The following is a 21140-nucleotide window of genomic DNA, read 5'->3' on the forward strand; positions in this document are numbered from 1 at the left end:
CATTAAATAGTACCCGCAGAACACCAGTCTCAACGTCAACAGTGAAGAGGCGACTCCGGGATGCTGACCTTCTAGGCAGAGTTGCAAAGAAAAAGCCTATTCTATTCTGGTTAGAGCCAGTTTGCGCTGTTCTGTGAAGGGAGTAGTACACAGCGTTGTACGAGATCTTCAGTTTCTTGGCAATTTCTCGCATAGAATAGCCTTAATTTCTCAGAACAAGAATAGACTGACGAGTTTCAGAAGAAACTTCTTTGTTTCTGGACATTTTGAGCCTGTAGTCAAACCCACAATTGCTGATGCTCCAGATAGTCTCAAGAAGGCCAGTTGTATTGCTTATTTAATCAGCACAACAGTTTTCAGCTGTGCTAACATAATTGCAAAAGGGTTTTCTAATTATCAATTAGCCTTTTAAAATGATAAACTTGGATTAGCAACCCCAATGTGCCATTGGAACACAGGACTGACGGTTGCTGATAATGGGCCTCTGTACGCCTATGTAGATATTTTATTCTATATCAGCCGTTTCCAGCTACAATAGCCATTTACAACATTAACAATGTCTACACTGTATTGGTGATCAATTTGATGTTATTTTAATGGTCAAAAAAATTGCTTTTCTTTCGAAAACAAGGACATTTCTAAGTGACCCCAAACTTTTGAACGGTAGTGTATGTTTCCCATTCCAATAAAGCCCTTTGAATTTAACCTCTTAAGGATCGGACCCTTTTTTCAAATGTTCGCCTAAAATGACATATCCAAATCTAACTGCCTGTAGCTCAGGACCTGAAGCAATGATATGCATATTCTTGATACCATTTAAAAGGAAACACTTTGAAGTTTATGGAAATGTGAAATTAATGTAGGAGAATATAACACATTAGAGCTGGTAAAAGATAATACAAACAAAAAAACATGATGTTATTATTATTAATTTTTTAAATCATATTTAAAGTTTCAGATTGATCCAGTGAAGCATTGCAATACTGGACTATTTTGTATCACGTCTGCCCAAATGTGCCTAATTGGTAAATTGCTACATTTTCAAGTACATAACTATAGAGAACATACAAAATTGATATGGTAATACAAAATGTAAGTTCACACACTCCCAGGAATGTCACACATGATGGATCATTAGCTTATACACTAACTTTCACTCATCTAGAAGGCCGGGCGGGGTGGGGGTGGAGCCAGAGACAGCAGGGGTTCAAACTGTAGAACCAATTCCTACATTTGAATATAAAAATTGATTTTATCAAACAAAACTATGCTACATTTTATCTCTGGGACCCTTAGGATGACAAATCAGAGCAAGATTACTGAATGTAAGTACGTTATTTACCTTCAGAGGTGAATGTATTAAACCAGTTGCCGTGATACGTTTTTTGTTGTTGTGCACTCTCCTCAAACAATAGCATGGTATTTTTTCACTGTAATAGCTACTGTAAATTGGACAGTGCAGTTAGATTATCAAGAATTTAAGCTTTCTGCCCATATAATATAAGCTTTCTGCCCATATGTCTATGTCCTAGAAAGTTTGCTGTTACTTACAACAGTCATGCTAATCACATTAGCACACGTTAGCTCAACCGTCCCGTATATGGGACACCAATCCCGTAGAGGTTAATTGAATTGAATTGAATTGAGAGAGAGAGAGAGAGAGGGAGGGAGGATGGATGAGGTATAAAGAGCCAGAGGGAATTAGCATGTGGTCAAAAGAACTGTAAATTGATCAACTGCATTAAAAGTTAGGAGTGTGAGTTAGGAGTTAGTGTGAGTGATGTTTTCAGGCTAATTGCCTCTCCTTCCAGGGAAGTCCCTCTCAAAGACTAGAGGGGACTGTGACTGTGTGTGTGTTCCAAATGGCACTGTATTTCCTATATAGTGCAAAGTCAAAAGTAGTGCACTATATAGGGAATACGGTGCCATTTGGGACATACTGTGACTGTGTTGGACTTTTTACGCCTGGGAGAGGAAGCTTTTACTATTTTAGCCATCTTTTAGATTTGCTGCTAATTGAGGGAGAAGAAAGAGAGAGAGAGAGAGAGAGAGAGAGAGAGAGAGCGAGAGAGAGAGAGAGAGAGAGAGAGTTTGGATGTAAATGGCTATATATGGAGTCTCCGTTTTCACAACGAGATGTCTTTCTAAGATAGTAAGAAATAAAACAAGATAGTCTAGCCAGAGAGAAAGAAAGAGAAATAGGATATCTGAGAAAGAAACCAGACACATTGCACTGAGAGTATAGCCACTGCAGAAGAAGAGACAGAGAGAAATACAGTGGGGAAAAAAAGTATTTAGTCAGCCACCAATTGTGCAAGTTCTCCCACTTAAAAAGATAAGAGAGGCCTGTAATTTTCATCATAGGTACATGTCAACTATGACAGACAAAATGAGAAAAAGAAATCCAGAAAATCACATTGTAGGATTTTTAATGAATTTATTTGCAAATTATGGTGGAAAATAAGTATTTGGTCAATAACAAAAGTTTCTGAATACTTTGTTATATTCCCTTTGTTGGCAATGACACAGGTCAAACGTTTTCTGTAAGTCTTCACAAGGTTTTCACACACTGTTGCTGGTATTTTGGCCCATTCCTCCATGCAGATCTCCTCTAGAGCAGTGATGTTTTGGGGCTGTCGCTGGGCAACACAGACTTTCATCTCCCTCCAAAGATTTTCAATGGGGTTGAGATCTGGAGACTGGCTAGGCCACTCCAGGACCTTGAAATGCTTCTTACGAAGCCACTCCTTCGTTGCCCGGGCGGTGTGTTTGGGATCATTGTCATGCTGAAAGACCCAGCCACGTTTCATCTTCAATGCCCTTGCTGATGGAAGGAGGTTTTCACTCAAAATCTCACGATACATGGCCCCATTCATTCTTTCCTTTACATGGATCAGTCGTCCTGGTCCCTTTGCAGAAAAACAGCCCCAAAGCATGATGTTTCCACCTCCATGCTTCACAGTAGGTATGGTGTTCTTTGGATGCAACTCAGCATTCTTTGTCCTCCAAACACGACGAGTTGAGTTTTTACCAAAAAGTTATATTTTGGTTTCATCTGACCATATGACATTCTCCCAAGCCTCTTCTGGATCATCCAAATGCACTCTAGCAAACTTCAGACGGGCCTGGACATGTACTGGCTTAATCAGGGGGACATGTCTGGCACTGCAGGATTTGAGTCTCTGGCGGCGTAGTGTGTTACTGATGGTAGGCTTTGTTACTTTGGTCCCAGCTCTCTGCAGGTCATTCACTAGGTCCCCCCGTGTGGTTCTGGGATTTTTGCTCACCGTTCTTGTGATCATTTTGACCCCACGGGTGAGATCTTGCGTGGAGCCCCAGATCAAGGGAGATTATCAGTGGTCTTGTATGTCTTCCATTTCCTAATAATTGCTTCCACAGTTGATTTCTTCAAACCAAGCTGCTTACCTATTGCAGATTCAGTCTTCCCAGCCTGGTGCAGGTCTACCATTTTGTTTCTGGTGTCCCTCTGACAGCTCTTTGGTCTTGGCCATAGTGGAGTTTGGAGTGTGACTGTTTGAGGTTGTGGACAGGTGTCTTTTATACTGATAACAAGTTCAAACAGGTGCCATTAATACAGGTAACAGGTGGAGGACAGAGGAGCCTCTTAAAGAAGAAGTTACAGGTCTGTGAGAGCCAGAAATCTTGCTTGTTTGTAGGTGACCAAATACTTATTTTCCACCATAATTTGCAAATAAATTCATTAAAAATCCTACAATGTGATTTTCTGGATTTTTCTTTCTCAATTTGTCTGTCATAGTTGACGTGTACCTATGATGAAAATTACAGGCCTCTCTCATCTTTTTAAGTGGGTGAACTTGCACAATTGGTGGCTGACTAAATACTTTTTTACCCCACTGTATATAGCGAAAAGAGAGAGAGAGAAAGAAAGAAAGAAAGAAAGAAAGAAAGAAAGAAAGAAAGAAAAAAAGAAAGAAAGAAAGAAAGAAAGAAAGAGAGAGGGAGAAAGAGAGCATGTCAGAGTGAGAGAATAACCCTCAGTGTATATTTATAGAACACACTAGAGGCAGTGTGGCAGAATCTCCCTCGTTTCCTTCTTGTCTGTGTGTGTGTGGACACACTTTTACCCTGAGAGCAGCACAGAGACACTTGATAGACAGAGCTACAACCATCGATTTGTATCCTCAGAGACCAACCAGCCCAGGGATGTGTCCCAAATGGCACTGTCATGACTCTCCTGACAGTGGATCAAAGGACCCATCAGCTAGGCAAATGTTTGAAGATAGCCAGACCCGCTCTCTCCCACAGAAGAGGGGAAGGGGGGTCTGTGCCGGTCTTGACACCTCAACAATGGGTTGTAAATTTAAGCAGGAGATAACTCTCTCCCTGGCTCACTAGTATTGAGAAAATAATGCCTTTGTCTAGAGAGACAGTTTTGCCGCCAAAACCATTTCCCCTAAAAAGTGAACATTGGAACATTTATTTCTATCATCCGAATGTTAAGAATGGTCATGTCATATTGTTTATTATTTTGTGATGTCATTAAGGATGGTATAATGAAATAACTGTAACTCGGAAAGTGTACACATTCAATTTGTCAAGTTTATATCTAAATGTTGTATAAAATATATGATTAGGTATGAGAGTATTTTGGTGAAGATAGGAATGTGATTTTAGTCTTCTAATGAGATAATTGTTTTTCATATAAACTTTTGCCCAGTCAGTAACCACGCCCCAAGGGAGCACAGACATTGTGTCGGTGTGATGGAACGCCCCCTTTTTACCTTGGTAACAAAATTCACTCAGACCAGGAAGCATGGAGCTGTGGCTACACGGCTTAAAATGGTTAGACCAGAAAGACCAGCAGACGTGAGGTGTGAGCTAAACGTTACAAATGGTTGAAACTCTCAGACCAGAACATTGCCGGGTTGCTACTGGCGTGTAAAATGGTGTGAAACTCTGAAACTCTCAACCTCTACACGAGGTGAAGGAGAAGATAAACACACTAGAACTTAGCATTACCAGTCTGCAGCTTTACATGTAAAGTAGTCTAGAAATTTGACTAAAGACACGAGGTGGGAAGAAAGTAGAATCCCATCTCAGACAACCATTGGTGCATCTGAACATATTTGTTCTAACAAACACTTCGCTACCAGAGAAGCTCTACAAAGAAGAATGACATTGTGACCTCTGGTGGACGAGCCTTACACTGAACAGGACACTAAAGCCAACGAAGGATCGATCGAGTCCAACAGAGATAGTCGACGAACAAAGACATCTACACGTAAATGTATACATTGCATTTCTTATTCGAATGGGCAGTGGTTAGGGTGCTAAGTATTCTGATTTCTGTGAGCGTAGTTTCCAAATTATTCAGCGATAAGTTTGAATCTCTCTTTGTCTCTCTCTCTCCCTCTCCCTCTCTCTTTCTGACCCCTCCCTTTTCATAACCAAGAAGTCATGCTGTTGCTAGTCCACTAGGCACCTGTTTCCATTGTATTACGTTTTTAATCAATAACCTATACCGTGTGTGTGTGTATGTATTCTGTGTTATTATTTAGTTAGCTAGTAAATAAATGATTAAGCCAATTTGTGTATTGCTGATTCATAAGTAAGGTTAGGGTTCTTGCAGATATCAAGCAGTATGCGACGTTGAGAATGAGACTGATATGAGGTAATGATTGATAAGTGACTGTTATCTGTTAACTATATATCTTCTAAGAGTTTAATTCGGGAGATGGTAACTTCTTCCGTGGTGCCCCAAATTCCTAATGAGTTAATTGTTACATGACTAATTTAATAAAGTAACAATTAAACATAGTTAGTTGATTCGATAAATAACAGTCATCACATTAATGAAAGTCACGTCATGACAGCACCATATTCCCTATTTAGTGCACTTCTTTCGACGAGGGCCAATAGGGGACGCAGCTCAGGTCTCAGGGAGACAGGGATCCAACCAAACATCCAAACAACCTGTAGGGATACACAGCAAGCTCTCACCTAGGTTCTATGTAACAATTCTCAAGATGTTTTCTCATTCCTGGGGAGAGCGTTCTTGTAAACCTATGTCTCAGTCAAATGTATCAAATGTTTCCCTCAGATTTTCTCTTAGGCGAGTCGCTGAGGCCTACTGAAAAACATGTTATGCCTAAAAGCTTTTGGCGTTGAACAGCAGAGCTAGGCTGCCTCACTTACAGTACTGTAAGCAATGGTTGGAGAAAACTATGTTGGTCACTGTTTTAGTCCATTTAAACAAGCTAGTGAATAATCCCAGTCTACCTAAACCAATCCCTGATCCTTAACCCTGACCCTTGACCGCTGCCCCCTGCCCCTAACCTTCTTCTGCAGGACGTTGATCTTCCTCTCCTTGACCTCCAGCATGTCCTTCATGTCTCGGATCTCTCCGGCCAGCGTACCCTTCTCCTCCGTCAGGTCCTGCAGCTGCTTGCTCTTCTTGTTCAGGAAGGACTCCTTCTCCTCCAAACGCAGGCGCAAGGCATCCACCTGGGAGGGGAGAGGTCACAGGTCAAAGGTACAATGTCACAGTTCAGAGGTCAAATTCAATCAAATGGATTTCATAAAGCCCTTTTTACATTAGCAGTGGTCACAAAGTGAAAACCACCGCAACACCCAGCCCACTGGAGGAAGTTTGTGAATGCTCCCCAAAGAGCAAAAGGGTTTAAGTAAAGTTGTCACAAAGTGCTTTCACAGTAAGCCCGGCCTAAACCATGAAGGGCAAAGTTCAAAGTTCAAAGGTATTATTATTATCATTGTCGAATTGAAGAAGGAGTCCTCACTGAAATACTTGGCATTTACAATACAATGTTCATGCCCCACTAAAGGGTAGAGGGCAAGAGGGGTGTGTGATGCAGAGGACAAGGAGAGGGTGATATAATGTGCCCTTAGATGTGGACCAAAACAGGACAAGGACCAAAATACATGCAGGGGAAAAAACATTTTATTAATGAACCCAACAAGATTCTGCATAATTTAAATGTATATATTTTTTCATCATCCAAGGGTGTATGTAGGCGTGCGTGCGTGTGTGTGTGTATGCATGTGTGCGTGTGTGCTTGTCTGCATATGTGTGTTCATGTGTGTGCATATGTGCAGGCATGCATGTTTGTGTGCGGTGTAGCTACCTCTGTCTGCAGGATGGCAGCGCGCTGCTCCTTGGCAGTGAGAGACTCTTTGAGAACCTCTATATGCTGTTTGCAGTCTGAGTTCTGGTTGTTCAGGGTCTCCAGTTTGGTCTGCAGGGCCAGCAGCTCTGACTCTTTCTTAGACAGCTCCTGCTTCAGCTGGTCGATCTGTGGAGGGGAGACACACACAGAACAGGGAGTATCACAACTAGCTCTTGTATGAAGTTGCCAGCTAACTAGTATGATTATGGCAGGTGTGTGTGTGTATATGTGTGTGTGTGTGTGTGTGTGTGTGTGTGTGTGTGTGTGTGTGTGTGTGTGTGTGTGTGCGTGCGTGTCTATTAGGTGTCTGAGTATGACTGTACTCGGTGTGTTTTGTGCAGTGGACATTGGACAGAACATCCTCTCATCGAAACAGAGGGACAGTTTATCCACTGTGTTCATTCCAGCGAGGCTCTCCTCTCATTAAAGATGCATTTTGGACTGACTCCCCTGCATTATTCATGTATTATACATCAGCCCTATCTATGATTGATGAATAATGGTCTAAAAATACAACAACAAACCCCCTGCTGGTTTCAGCCTCACATGGGTAATGTGCGTGTGGAGTTGGATGTGTCACACAGACACAATTCTACAGATAGGCTAGAGGCTAGCCACCACCCTGGGGACGACATGCCCCTTGACATGGTCAGACGCCACAGACAGACAGATAGAGGGCTCGAAAGACAGACAGACAGACAAGCAGGCTGGCGGATGGAGGGACGGACGGACAGACAGACGGACGGGGGGACAGACAGATAGGCGGGCTGGCGGACGGACGGAGGGACGGACAGAAGGACAGACAGACAAGGTGGCATGGAGGCAGACATACAGACAGGAAGGCTTAGAGGGAGGCTGGGAACTTAACCTGACTGTGAGACAGCTGATGACAGACTGTTTAATATGACTGAGCAAATCAAAGCTGGACCAACTGGATAAGATGTGATAAGATAAGCGTTGATGAGGAAATTAAACGTAACCAGAGTTTGTTACAGTGGGTTCCAACGGTAATGCTCTACTATCGGTCATGCTAGATGGATACAAACATATTGACAAGGCTTCGGAGGTGATCATAAAATAGAGAATTTAATAACATAGGAATGGTGTTGTAAGTCGCTCTGGATAAGAGCGTCTGCTAAATGATGTAAATGTGTTCTTTATTGTCTTCCTCTGCTAAGTGTACAGTCAGTAACAAATCAACAAGTAAGCATCTCCCAGTCAGATAGCTGCCAGCGAAGCACTCCCCTGATGAAATCAGTTCATTTAATACTAAAGCTAGCTTATTTACTGTCAGCCAGACAGTCAGCTCTGTTCTGTTCTGTTCACTTTGAACCTGCACAGCAAAATCGAGATTGTGAGTGATTGTGTTTGGCACATCATACAGAACTACAGTAAGTGCATGTGGTGTTTTTTCCTGTATATTTGTGTGTACCTTGGTCTTCATAAACTTGGAGTGGTTCTTGTAGACCTCCATCTGTTTGATCTCCTCCTCTCTGTCCTCGGTGTTCAGCAAGCCGTTAGCCTTCAGTATCTGGATCTCATCCTCCAGGTCCCTGATGTTACGCTCCAGAGACGCTATCTTGGTGTCCTGGACAACACACACACACACACCAGCTGTAAGACACTATCTTGGTGTCCTAGACAACACACACACACACACACACACACACACACACACACACACACACACACACACACACACACACACCAGCTGTAAGATGCTATCTTGGTGTCCTAGACAACACACACACACCAGCTGTAAGATGCTATCTTGGTGTCCTAGACAACACACACACACACACACCAGCTGTAAGATGCTATCTTGGTGTCCTAGACAACACACACACACACCAGCTGTAAGATGCTATATTGGTGTCCTAGACAACACACACACACCAGCTGTAAAATGCTATCTTGGTGTCCTAGACAACACACACACACACACACCAGCTGTAAGATGCTATCTTGGTGTCCTAGACAACACACACACACACACACACACACACACCAGCTGTAAGATGCTATCTTGGTGTCCTAGACAACACACACACACACACACACACACACACACACCAGCTGTACACTACATCCACACTTAAAATCCAGTAGTAGAACATTTCCAAAGGTTGACCAGTGTACACACAAAACACCTGAAAGAGAGGGAGAGGAGAGAGAGAGAGAGAGAGAGAGAGAGAGAGAGAGAGAGGAGAGAGAGAGAGAGGAGAAAGAGGAGAGAGAGACAGAGAGAGAGACAGAGACCGAGACAGAGACAGAGACAGAGACAGAGACAGAGACAGAGACAGAGAGTAAGAGAGCTCTTTGAAGTAGTATGGAGGAGAGCCGCTGCAGTATCTCAAGAAAAATCCAAAGCCTCCTCCTCCTGCAGCAGATCTAGCTCCAGCTCCCTCACAGCCTCTCAGTGGATGAATCACCATTTGGAAATACTGAGCAGCACACATCACATCTAGCCTGGGAGAGGGACCAGCCCAGAAAGAAACGCCTGGAGAAGAAGCAGGAAGAAGATCCGTACTGCTCTGTAGTCGCTTGCACATCAATGCAGGAACCAGTCTCTCGACTGCAACTGCAACTCTGAGTGTAGCTTTGGCTTCGCAGGGTTTTTTATTAAATAATACAGTGTCTTTAAGATTAGCCATGGTCCATCTCCCATGCACTCCTCCTGCAGACCGAGAACCCCTGTTCTTCTCCCTCTCTCCCCCTCTTCCAACCTGTCCTTCCCTTGACTGGTTCTGAAGTTGTGAACTTGAACTAGACCTTTAGCAGGGGTCATCCAGCACCCAGTGGAGAACTAGGAACACCGGCTGTATGAGATGCTCTCACTACAGGATGACCGAAAACAACAACAAACGGTCCTAGATCTAAGGGGTTAACGTGAAAGTGTGAATGCTGTTATCATGGCCATGTGCCTCGTCAATGCATCACTATCCTCGAATTGTAGTTAGACGCAAGCTACCATAGAGAGAACATAGTAGTACATTAGAACATAGTATAGACAACAACATACCATAGCTCAATGGGTCAGAGAAGCTATGTCATCCAATTGATTTCACTTTTACAGTAGATCAAGCTGATCAAGCAGAGGATGTAATGCTCTCTCTCTCTCTCTCTCTCTCTCTCTCTCTCTCTCTCTCTCTCTCTCTCTCTCTCTCTCTCTCTCTCTCTCTCTCTCTCTCTCTCTCTCTCTCTCTCTCTCTCTCTCTCTCTCTCTCTCTCTCTCTCTCTCTCTCTCTCTCTCTCTCTCTCTCTCTCTCTCTCTCTCTCTCTCTCTCGTTGGAGTGCATGCTGGGAGTGAGTCGTGAAGCAGGAGTGATTTGTGAGAGCGACTGGAATTATTTTCACTCTATTGGGTTTTGGTGTGTATATATATATAGATTAGTTTAGTTGTTTTAAGGTTATCTTGTCTAACTATCACTAAGCACGTATACGGGTGGTGGGATCGTTGAGGTTGTTTTTCTCGAGGGCACAACCAGCGGGTGGGGCTGGTTGCAATGACCACTCGCGGAGGTTTGGAGTTTGAAAAACTTAGTCGGCGGCATGGAGTAAAGATTCCTGCTGCGGCCGGGTGTTCAGAGGAAGAATGTAGCTTGGCAGTGGGTGCTATCATTGTGTATGATAGCATCAAATCAGCCTCAAGGATGAATAGCGCTGTAGTGATATTCTTAGATTCCATTGAAAAGGTGAATACGATAGTTGAGAGTGGTGTTGTGTTGCGGGAGACACAGACGCTGGTATTTCCGCTTATGAATATGGCGAAGAAAGTTATACTTTCTAACATGCCACCATTTGTTAGAGATGAAGTGTTGGAGCGAGAGTTATCTCGTAATGGTCAAATTGTATCTACAATAAAGAAGGTTCTTTTTGGATGCAAATATCCTTTGCTGAAACATGTCGTGTCTCATAGGAGACAAGTGCATATGATTTTAAAAAAGGACATTGATGAACTGAATTTAGCATTCAGTTTTAAGATTGATGGATTTGATTATGTCTTCTACGCTTCTACTGAATCAATTAAATGCTTTGGCTGTGGAAGAGAGGGGCATTTGGTACGTAATTGTCCCGAGAACGAGCACGTAGAGTCTGGTAGCAGCTCTAGTGCTTGTGCAGCTAATGCACCACCGCGAAGGGATGAACATGCTAAGGGTGCAGGGGAAGGGAGAAGGTGGGCAGATGTGGTTGGAAAAGTAGGAGAGAAAGGCAGTGTGGATACGGGGGCAATTGTGGTAGATCAGAACAAAGAAGGAGGGGAAAAAGTCGGTGAGATTGCGACTGCCGTCGCTGAGGTGGTGCTGAAAAATGAAATTGGAGGTCAAGAGGAGATTGAAATAATGGAAAAGGAAGCAGCTGTTTTCAAAGTACCGAGGAGTAAGAGGAAGAATGTAAGGGGTGGTGAAGGGTCTAATTCCAAGAGGAAGGTAGAGATTGATAAATCAGTTGAAGATAAACAGGTTGTAAAGATGGTGGAGTTTTCTTCTGGGGAGGATAGCGAGAGTGAGTCATCTGATGCGTCACAACAAAATAGTGAGATAAATGGGGTGGAAGGGAGGTATGGGATTGAGAAGGTACGTCAATTTCTGAAGTTGACAAAAGGGAAGAAATATACAGTGGGGAAAAAAAGTAAATGTAAATGAAAAAGTATTTACTCAGCCACCAATTGTGCAAGTTCTCCCACTTAAAAAGATGAGAGAGGCCTGTAATTTTCATAATAGGTACACGTCAACTATGACAGACAAAATGAGAAAAAAAATTCAGAAAATCACATTGTAGGATTTTTTATGAATTTATTTGCAAATTATGGTGGAAAATAAGTATTTGGTCACCTACAAACAAGAAAGATTTCTGGCTCTCACAGACCTGTAACATCTTCTTTAAGAGGCTCCTCTGTCCTCCACTCGTTACCTGTATTAATGGCACCTGTTTAAACTTGTTATCAGTATAAAAGACACCTGTCCACAACCTCAAACAGTCACACTCCAAACTCCACTATGGCCAAGACCAAAGAGCTGTCAAAGGACACCAGAAACAAAATTGTAGACCTGCACCAGGCTGGGAAGACTGAATCTGCAATAGGTAAGCAGCTTGGTTTGAAGAAATCAACTGTGGGAGCAATTATTAGGAAATGGAAGACATACAAGACCACTGATAATCTCCCTCGATCTGGGGCTCCACGCAAGATCTCACCCCGTGGGGTCAAAATGATCACAAGAACGGTGAGCAAAAATCCCAGAACCACACGGGGGGACCTAGTGAATGACCTGCAGAGAGCTGGGACCAAAGTAACAAAGCCTACCATCAGTAACACACTACGCCGCCAGGGACTCAAATCCTGCAGTGCCAGACGTGTCCCCCTGCTTAAGCCAGTACATGTCCAGGCCCGTCCGAAGTTTGCTAGAGTGCATTTGGATGATGCAGAAGAGGATTGAGAGAATGTCATATGGTCAGATGAAACCAAAATAGAACTTTTTGGTAAGAACTCAACTCGTCGTGTTTGGAGGACAAAGAATGCTGAGTTGCATCCAAAGAACACCATACCTCGTGGTCCTCTGTAGCTCAGCTGGTAGAGCACGGCGCTTGTAACGCCAAAGTAGTGGGTTCGATCCCCGGGACCACCCATACACAAAAAAAATGTATGCACGCATGACTGTAAGTCGCTTTGGATAAAAGCGTCTGCTAAATGGCATATTATATTATATTATTATATACCTACTGTGAAGCATGGGGGTGGAAACATCATGCTTTGGGGCTGTTTTTCTGCAAAGGGACCAGGACGACTGATCCGTGTAAAGGAAAGAATGAATGGGGCCATGTATCGTGAGATTTTGAGTGAAAACCTCCTTCCATCAGCAAGGGCATTGAAGATGAAACGTGGCTGGGTCTTTCAGCATGACAATGATCCCAAACACACCGCCCGGGCAACGAAGGAGTGGCTTCGTAAGAAGCATTTCAAGGTCCTGGAGTGGCCTAGCCAGTCTCCAGATCTCAACCCCATAGAAAATCTTTGAAGGGAGTTGAAAGTCCGTGTTGCCCAGCGACAGCCCCAAAACATCACTGCTCTAGAGGAGATCTGCATGGAGGAATGGGCCAAAATACCAGCAACAGTGTGTGAAAACCTTGTGAAGACTTACAGAAAACGTTTGACCTGTGTCATTGCCAACAAAGGGTATATAACAAAGTATTGAGAAACTTTTGTCATTGACCAAATACTTATTTTCCACCATAATTTGCAAATAAATTCATTAAAAATGCTACAATGTGATTTTCTGGAGAAAAAACATCTCATTTTGTCTGTCATAGTTGACGTGTACCTATGATGAAAATTACAGGCCTCTCTCATCTTTTTAAGTGGGAGAACTTGCACAATTGGTGGCTGACTAAATACTTTTTCCCCCACTGTACCATCAGATGACCTAGCCTCCACAATCCCCCGACCTCAACCCAATTGAGATGGTTTGGGATGAGTCGGACGGCAGAGTGAAGGAAAAGCAGCCAACAAGTGCTCAGCATATGTGGGAACTCCTTCAAGACTGTTGGAAAAGCATTCCAGGTGAAGCTGGTTGAGAGAATGCCAAGAGGGTTTTGACTGGTACTGTACATGAACACATTATGTCTAACATCAACACATGATGTCTACCACAACACATTATGTCTACCATCAACACATTATGTCTACCATAACACATTATGTCTACCATCAACACATTATGTCTACTACAACACATGATGTCTACCATCAACACATTATGTCTACCATCAACACATTATGTCTACTACAACACATTATGTCTACCATAAACACATTATGTCTACTACAACACATTATGTCTACTACAACATATTATGTCTACCATCAACACATTATGTCTACCATCAACACATTATGTCTACTACAACACATTATGTCTACCATTAACATATTATGTCTACTACAACACATTGTGTCTACCATCAACACATTATGTCTACTACAACACATTATGTCTACTACAACACATTATGTCTACCATCAACACATTATGTCTACCATCAACACATTATGTCTACTCCAACACATTATGTCTAACATCAACACATTATGTCTACCATCAACACATTATGTCTACCATCAAAATTACAGGCCTCTCTCATCTTTTTAAGTGGGAGAACTTGCACAATTGGTGGCTGACTAAATACTTTTTCCCCCCACTGTATATGCCCCAGTGGTGGCAGTTGAAAGGGTATGTTTTTTAGAGACAATATCAAATACCATTGAGAAATGTAATAATGAAGATTATTTATTTATTGCTGGGGATTTTAACTGCACAGTCAGTGATTTAGGTAGAAATCACAAAGAACCTCATATCGCCTCAAGGACTTTTTTAAAACGCCTCATTGTAACACATGAACTGTGTGATATTTGGCGGAGTCAACATGGAGGCACGAGACAGTACACCTGGGCGCATGTGAGAGAGAACACCATCTTTATGGCCAGGTTAGATAGGTTTTATTGTTTTGAGCATCAATCTCAGGTCTGTAAATCAAGTGTTATAACCCCAGTGGGATTTTCTGATCATTGTTTAATTACAGAGGTGGTGTTCATTAACGATGTAAAACCCAAAAGCGCATACTGGCATTTTAATATAACTTTATTGAGTGATGCTCACTTCAGGAAATGTTTTAGTTTTTTCTGGGAGAGGTGGAGGTCTCAAAATGCTAGTTTTGTATCCCTTCAACAGTGGTGGGATATAGGGAAAATCCAGATTCAACAATTGTGTAATCAATACACGAGGAATGTCACCAAGGATATCACCAGATCAATGAAAGCCCTAGAGACTGAAATAGTGGAACTCATGACGTTGGTTGAGACCACAGGAGATCGAGAACATACTCAGGCCCTCAAGAGGAAAAAAGCTGCATTGGCAGACCTGCTGGGTATCAGAGCACAGGGGGCATTGGTGAGAAGTAAGTTTCAGGGAATCTCTGAAATGGATGCCTCATCCAAATTTTTATTTGGTTTAGAGAAAAAGAATGGACAAAGAAGATTGATTCATTGTTGGATTGGACAGGAGCTCACTAGCCTAGTGAAATTAGAAAGAGGGCAGTAGAGTTCTATGCTGAGCTCTACAAGTGTGAGTACAAAGAGGATAAAACAGTGACACAACAGTTCCTTGATGGGCTCCCACAGGTGGCTGCAGAAGCTCAGGTTGAGCTAGAGCAACCATTGTCTTTGCAGGAGCTATACACTGCATTAAAAGGCATGGAAAATGGAAGGGCACCAGGCATTGATGGGCTTCCCGTTGACTTTTTAAAGTATTTTTGGGCTATGTTGGGAGAGGATTGGCTAGCAGTAGTTAATGATAGTTTAACCGTAGGGTTACTACCAATAAGCTGCAGAAGGGCTGTCCTCACCCTACTGCCCAAAAAGGGTGACCCTAGGGAGGTGAAGAACTGGAGGCCGGTGGCTTTATTGTGCACTGATTATAAGATCCTGTCAAAGGCAAAGACTTTTGAGGTGTTTGGGTTCAGCTCTGGTTTTATTGCCATGATAAAGGTGATATATGGTGACATTGAAAGTGTATTGAAAGTTAACGGTGGTTTGAGTGCTCCTTTTAAAGTGTGTAGAGGTATTAGGCAGGGATGTTCTTTGTCGGGAATGTTATATGCCATTGCTATAGAGCCACTACTAAATAGCATTAGAAGTCGCATTGAAGGGGTGTACCTTTCAGAGGATATTCCTCCTATTCGTCTCTCAGCCTATGCTGATGATGTAGTTGTTTTAGTGAAAAATCAAGCAGAGGTGGATAGTTTGAGTCTAATGGTTGATCGTTTTAGGGCAATATCCTCTGCAAAGGTAAATTGGGAAAGAAGTTGTGCTTTACAGATTGGAGAATGGTCTGGAGGGATCATGGCTTTGCCAGGGGGGCTGGAATGGTGTAAGGGAGGTTTTAAGTATCTTGGAGTGTACCTAGGAGATGAGGGGACAATGGAAAAAAAGTGGATTGGGGTGGTTGAAATGGTGGAAGGGAGGATGAGGAGATGGCGATGGTTGTTATCTCGTAAGTCATATAGGGGGCGCACTATTATAGTTAACGATGTGATTGCCTCTGCACTGTGGCATTGGTTGTCAGTTTTAGAGCCACCATCTGGCCTTCTGGCTAAGATACACACGATTATTGTAGATTTATTTTGGGATAAATATCATTGGGTTCCACAAAGTGTTTTGTATTTGTCAAAAGAGGAGGGGGGACAAGGTCTTGTACATCTTGCTAGTAGGGCTGCTGCTTTCCGGTTTCAGTTTATTCAAAGGTTGCTTTATGGACCGGAAAATGTGGTTTGGAGAGGGGTGGCAGGTCTTGTATTACAGCAGGTTGAGGGATTAGGTTTAAACAAGGCTTTATTTTTGGTTGATAGTAGCCAGATTTCTAGGGAAGGAGTACCTCTGTTTTACAGAGGCCTTCTTAGGGTGTGGAGCATAATGAAGGTGTCCAGACGAACTTCAGCGGAGTCAGTGTGTTGGCTGTTGGAGGAACCTCTGGTGTATGGGGCAAGACTGGATTGTACAACTGCAGCTGTTCCACATTTCTCCAAGATTCTGGTGAAGGGCAAAATCATCACCTTAAAACAGTTAATGGCCATGGCTGGGCCCGCCTTAATGGATGGAAGACGGGTGGCTGAACATTTGGGGGTGAGGTCGGAAAGGATTGTCGGACAACTGCTGGGAAGCTGCAGGAAGGCTCTGTTAGCAGAAGAGTGGGGTATGCTGAATAGTCACAAGAAGTAGGTACAAGATGAAAACGTCTCATTTCCAAGACTATGGATTACACCCAATATCCCAGAGTCAGAAAGAAAGGCGTTATTACTGGATTTGAGAGGGTTGGAAGAGGTGGGTTTGGATGAGGTGAATGGGAAAGACTTATATAGGGGGTGTGTCAAGGTGTTGAATAAAGATATATTGAAAAATAGAAAAGACACTCCATGGAGGGTAAAATTGGGCATTGATGACAAGGTAAAGCCAGCATGGAGAGCACTGTACAAGCCACCGTTACAAAAGGGTACTGGGGATATGCAATGGAGGGTTTTGCATGGCATCATTGCAGTTAATGCTTTTGTATCTGTTATTAACTCAGATGTTGGAGATGGATGTCCTTTTTGTAATATAAGAGAAACCATTGTTTACTGTTTTATGGAGTGTGAGAGAATAAAACCTCTCTTGGAAATGCTGGAGTCTTTGTTTAAAGCTGTAGGGGAGATTTTCAATAACAATGTTTTTATTTTGGGGTTTCAATATAGTACGCAACAGAAAAGAAAATGTCAACTGTTAAATTCTATTTTGGGACAAGCTAAGATGTCAATTTTTCTGAGAAGGAAACAGGATATGGGCAGGATGTAAGATGTGTTTTTAAAGGATTAGTGAAAGCGAGAATAAAAGTGGATTTTGAGTTCTTCTCGGCTGTAAAATATCTCCCATTGTTTGAGGAGAAGTGGGCCTACGAAGGAGCAGTTTTTTTTGTGGAGGAGGGGAAACTATTTTTTGTTGATGAAATGAGTTGAATGTATATGTTTTTTTGTATTTTTATTTAATTTATTTTTATTTTTGTTTTCATTTTTATTTAGGAATGACATTTGTTGTTTCATTTCTGAAAAGGCAGTGTGCCATTATTTATGTTAACACTTGAGTATAAAATAAAGGTTTTATAAAAACTCAAACTCTCTCTCTCTCTTTCTCTCTGTCTCAATCCCTCTCTCTCTCTATCCCTCTCTCTCCTCCCTGTGTTCTGGCCTCAGTGTCATAAACAACCACACCTGTTTCCATGGTAGCAGCAGGCAGGCTGTGTGCTCTCCTTGGTGTGTGAGGAGTGAGGGAGGTAGAGAAAGAAGGAGAGCGAGAGAGGGAGGGAGAGAAAGAGTCATAGAGCGGTAGAAAGAAAGAGCTTGAAAGACAGAGAAGGTAGAGAGCAAGAGAGAGAGAGAGAGAGAGAGAGAGAGAGAGAGAGAGAGACAGACAGAGAGAGAAAGAGGAAGAAAGCATTACTCATGCTAACATCAACATCAACATGGCTGTGAAAAGAGCAGAGAGGAGCGGGGAGTTCCTCTACCGAGGATGGAAGGGGCCGGGCTTAGCTCTGTATGCAAATCCATAGCCTCCAGGAGCCAGCGTGTCATGTGACCATGCAAGAGGAGAGTCACGTGACTGTGCTAGGGGATGTTGGGGTTTTGCTCAGCACCAATCCATCTCCATCTGATGTGGTGTGTGAGAGAGTGGCGTGCTGGTGGGCTGTGAGCTCATGCTTTATATTTAGGAGGTGATATCACAGCTCTGCAGCTACAGTAGGCTCTACAATGGCTCAGTTAGTGCTTTGAATATGTTTTTCATAGCTTTTGCATGTTATGTACCTTTGTAACGTCATCCACACAAACTAGTCTCACAAGGCCATACTTCCAAATATCATCTAGTTGTCCTCTGTAGCTCAGCTGGTAGAGCACGGCGCTTGCAAAACCGTGCTTCTTAGAACTATTGTTTTCGTACTTCATCTGACTACATGGTTGGTCTCAGTGATGGTGCTAGTCTGGTGTAGCATGATGTATTATAGTACCCATAATGTCCCATGGTTCTTACCTTCATCTCTATGATGGTCTGGAGGGCTTTGGTTTTGCCAGGGTCCTGGTACATCTGGTTTCTCCTGTGCAGTTCCTGGGAGAACACCAGTTGATATGAAATAGACAAGACAAGCATCAAATGTCGCCTCTCTTAAGACCTAGTGCAATTGGCCCGTATTTATGAAGCATCTCAGAATAGGAGTGCTGATCTAGGTTCAGTTTAGCCTTTTAGATCATCATGAATAAGATAACATGGATAGGGGGGACCTGATCCTACATCAGCACACCTACTCTGAGACGCTTTATGAATATGGTCTCTGAATCTCTCCAAAAGCATCTTAGCAAATACCACAACACAACCTTTCAGTCTTTTCAATGGGTAATGACTCAACTCAACACTCTAGCGACAGCATTGAAATAAGTTACATTTATTTGCACTTCCATTTACATCATTCATATACTGGCAATAATACTGTACACAGATCAGAGGAGGCTGGTGGGAGGAGCTATAGGATGATGGGATCATTGTAAAGACATTGTGAAAAATTGAATGGTATCAAGCACATCAAACATATGGAAAGCACATGTTTGACTCCATTCCGTTAATTCCATTCCAGCCAACACAATGAGCCCGTCCTCCTATAGCTCATCCCACCAGCCTCCTCTGACACAGATTGAACACTGTTCCTCTCACTTCAGTCAGAGCACAGTAGGCAGACAGAAAGAAGTTCAATATTGCCCTCTAGTGTTGATACGCATACACTTTACCTTAGAAGAAACATTTGGAAATTGCCAAATAACGTCTGCTCTAAAACCAGTACCGAACAAATAACATGACTCAACGCAATCAGTAACACCTCAAACACAGGTGAGACCAGTGCCGACAGAGGCAACCCTGACCAGGTGGAATCTACTGCGTCTACTGTGGCCATATAGTAGGGTGGTTCCACCAAGTAGGTGCCTTTTGAGTAATGTAAATTGATGGAAAATGTTTTTTGATTTCACCTCATTTTTAAATTCTGTCATAAAGAATGTTCAACTTCCTAAAAAACATGTTTTCCCATTTCAAAAGGTTAAATACATAAAGAAATGGCTATAGTAAGTGCATATTAAGTGCCAAATAAAGCAACAAGGTTGACCGTAACAGGGTTGACAACTTAATCTTAAATCATCCATAACGCTTGTTGTGTGCTACAGGGTGGGGCAATTGAATGCAAGCGTCACAAATTATTTTAAGTTGTTCACAACATTTCTAGCCTCTCTAGCTATGGGTAACAGGGTTGATGTGTTATGCTTGACCCGCTCAGTTTTCCACTACAAAACACCAGAAAATGGCCAAAAAGAGTAGAACCAGCTCACTTGCTTTTACACTATGATATGATTATTAGATGTTCAATGTTTCTTTTGAAAATGTTATTTTTTTAAATGAATAGTTTCACCATATTAAAATGAGAGTTCAGTTCACATTTTAATTTTTCAACCTTAAAATGAATCACTAATCACATGAAATAAATAACAATATTCAGAAATGACTGTCAAAGCAACAAAATAACTAGGGCTTTACAATGATAGTGAAAACTTGGAGACATTTTGGGGTTAAGTCACAGAGTTCACTGAGGGTGCACGGAGGAACATGTCAAAATGTTGAATTTTGCCACTTCAGCGAGCATTTATTAATGTAAAAAAATCTGATTTATTGAATTTTCCATGTGGTGTTTATTAAAGGGAACTTCATAACAGGCTTTTAAAATTCTATATTTGTGAAAAATTTCAACTTCAAATATCAAAGGCATGCAAAAAGGCACTCATTTGTGGAACAATCCAGTAGTTATATAGTTATGGCCATTTAGTGGTCGTATAATAGCACTACATTTACTCTGAGTCTACTGTGGCCCTACACTAGCTACAGTATATAGTACTATAAGTACTATATGGCCAGTACTACATGGCCATAAGCACTACATAAGACACGTCACCAACGGCACCCTATTCCCTACATAGTGCACTACTTTTGACCAGGCTCTGTTCAAAATGAGTGAGAATAGTGTATTTGGGACGCAAGCCATATAATCTTCTACCTCTCGGAGGTGGATGTTCTCCTTCTCCTTCTGGTCCAAGATGACCTCCAGGTGTCCCAGCTGTGCCTCTGCCTCAGCGATGCGCCTGGCTCTCTCCTTCTCCTCCTCCTCATTGACCCTGCCTGGCCCCCCAGGCAGACCCTTACTCTGGAGCATTTCCAGCAGCTTTTTGATAGACTCGTCCCTGGCCCCCAGCGTCTGCTTCTGGGTCTCGATCCGCAGCTCCATCTCCTCCAAGGTCTTCCTCAGGAGGAAGAGCTCTTTTGCCTGCCGGAAAGTAAGGAATTTTAAGGAATGTTAAATTAAG

General features: G+C 42.6%; 1 protein-coding gene across 1 annotated transcript in view; it reads right to left on the minus strand.

Moving 5' to 3' along the window:
- LOC311134241 (ERC protein 2-like) overlaps positions 1-21140 on the minus strand; it is a gene marked incomplete at both ends in the record, with an annotated part of 77392 nt that overhangs the window by 24065 nt on the left and 32187 nt on the right. Inside the window, 5 exons of the mRNA XM_084167861.1 lie at positions 6319-6486; positions 7125-7292; positions 8599-8754; positions 18775-18849; positions 20834-21100. Of these exons, the coding sequence (XP_084023987.1) occupies positions 6319-6486; positions 7125-7292; positions 8599-8754; positions 18775-18849; positions 20834-21100 (834 nt within the window). The remainder of the gene's footprint in view (positions 1-6318; positions 6487-7124; positions 7293-8598; positions 8755-18774; positions 18850-20833; positions 21101-21140) is intronic.

The sequence above is a fragment of the Coregonus lavaretus genome (genome assembly GCF_964263955.1).
Source record: "Coregonus lavaretus genome assembly, chromosome: 8".
Taxonomy (NCBI): Eukaryota; Metazoa; Chordata; class Actinopteri; order Salmoniformes; family Salmonidae; genus Coregonus; species Coregonus lavaretus.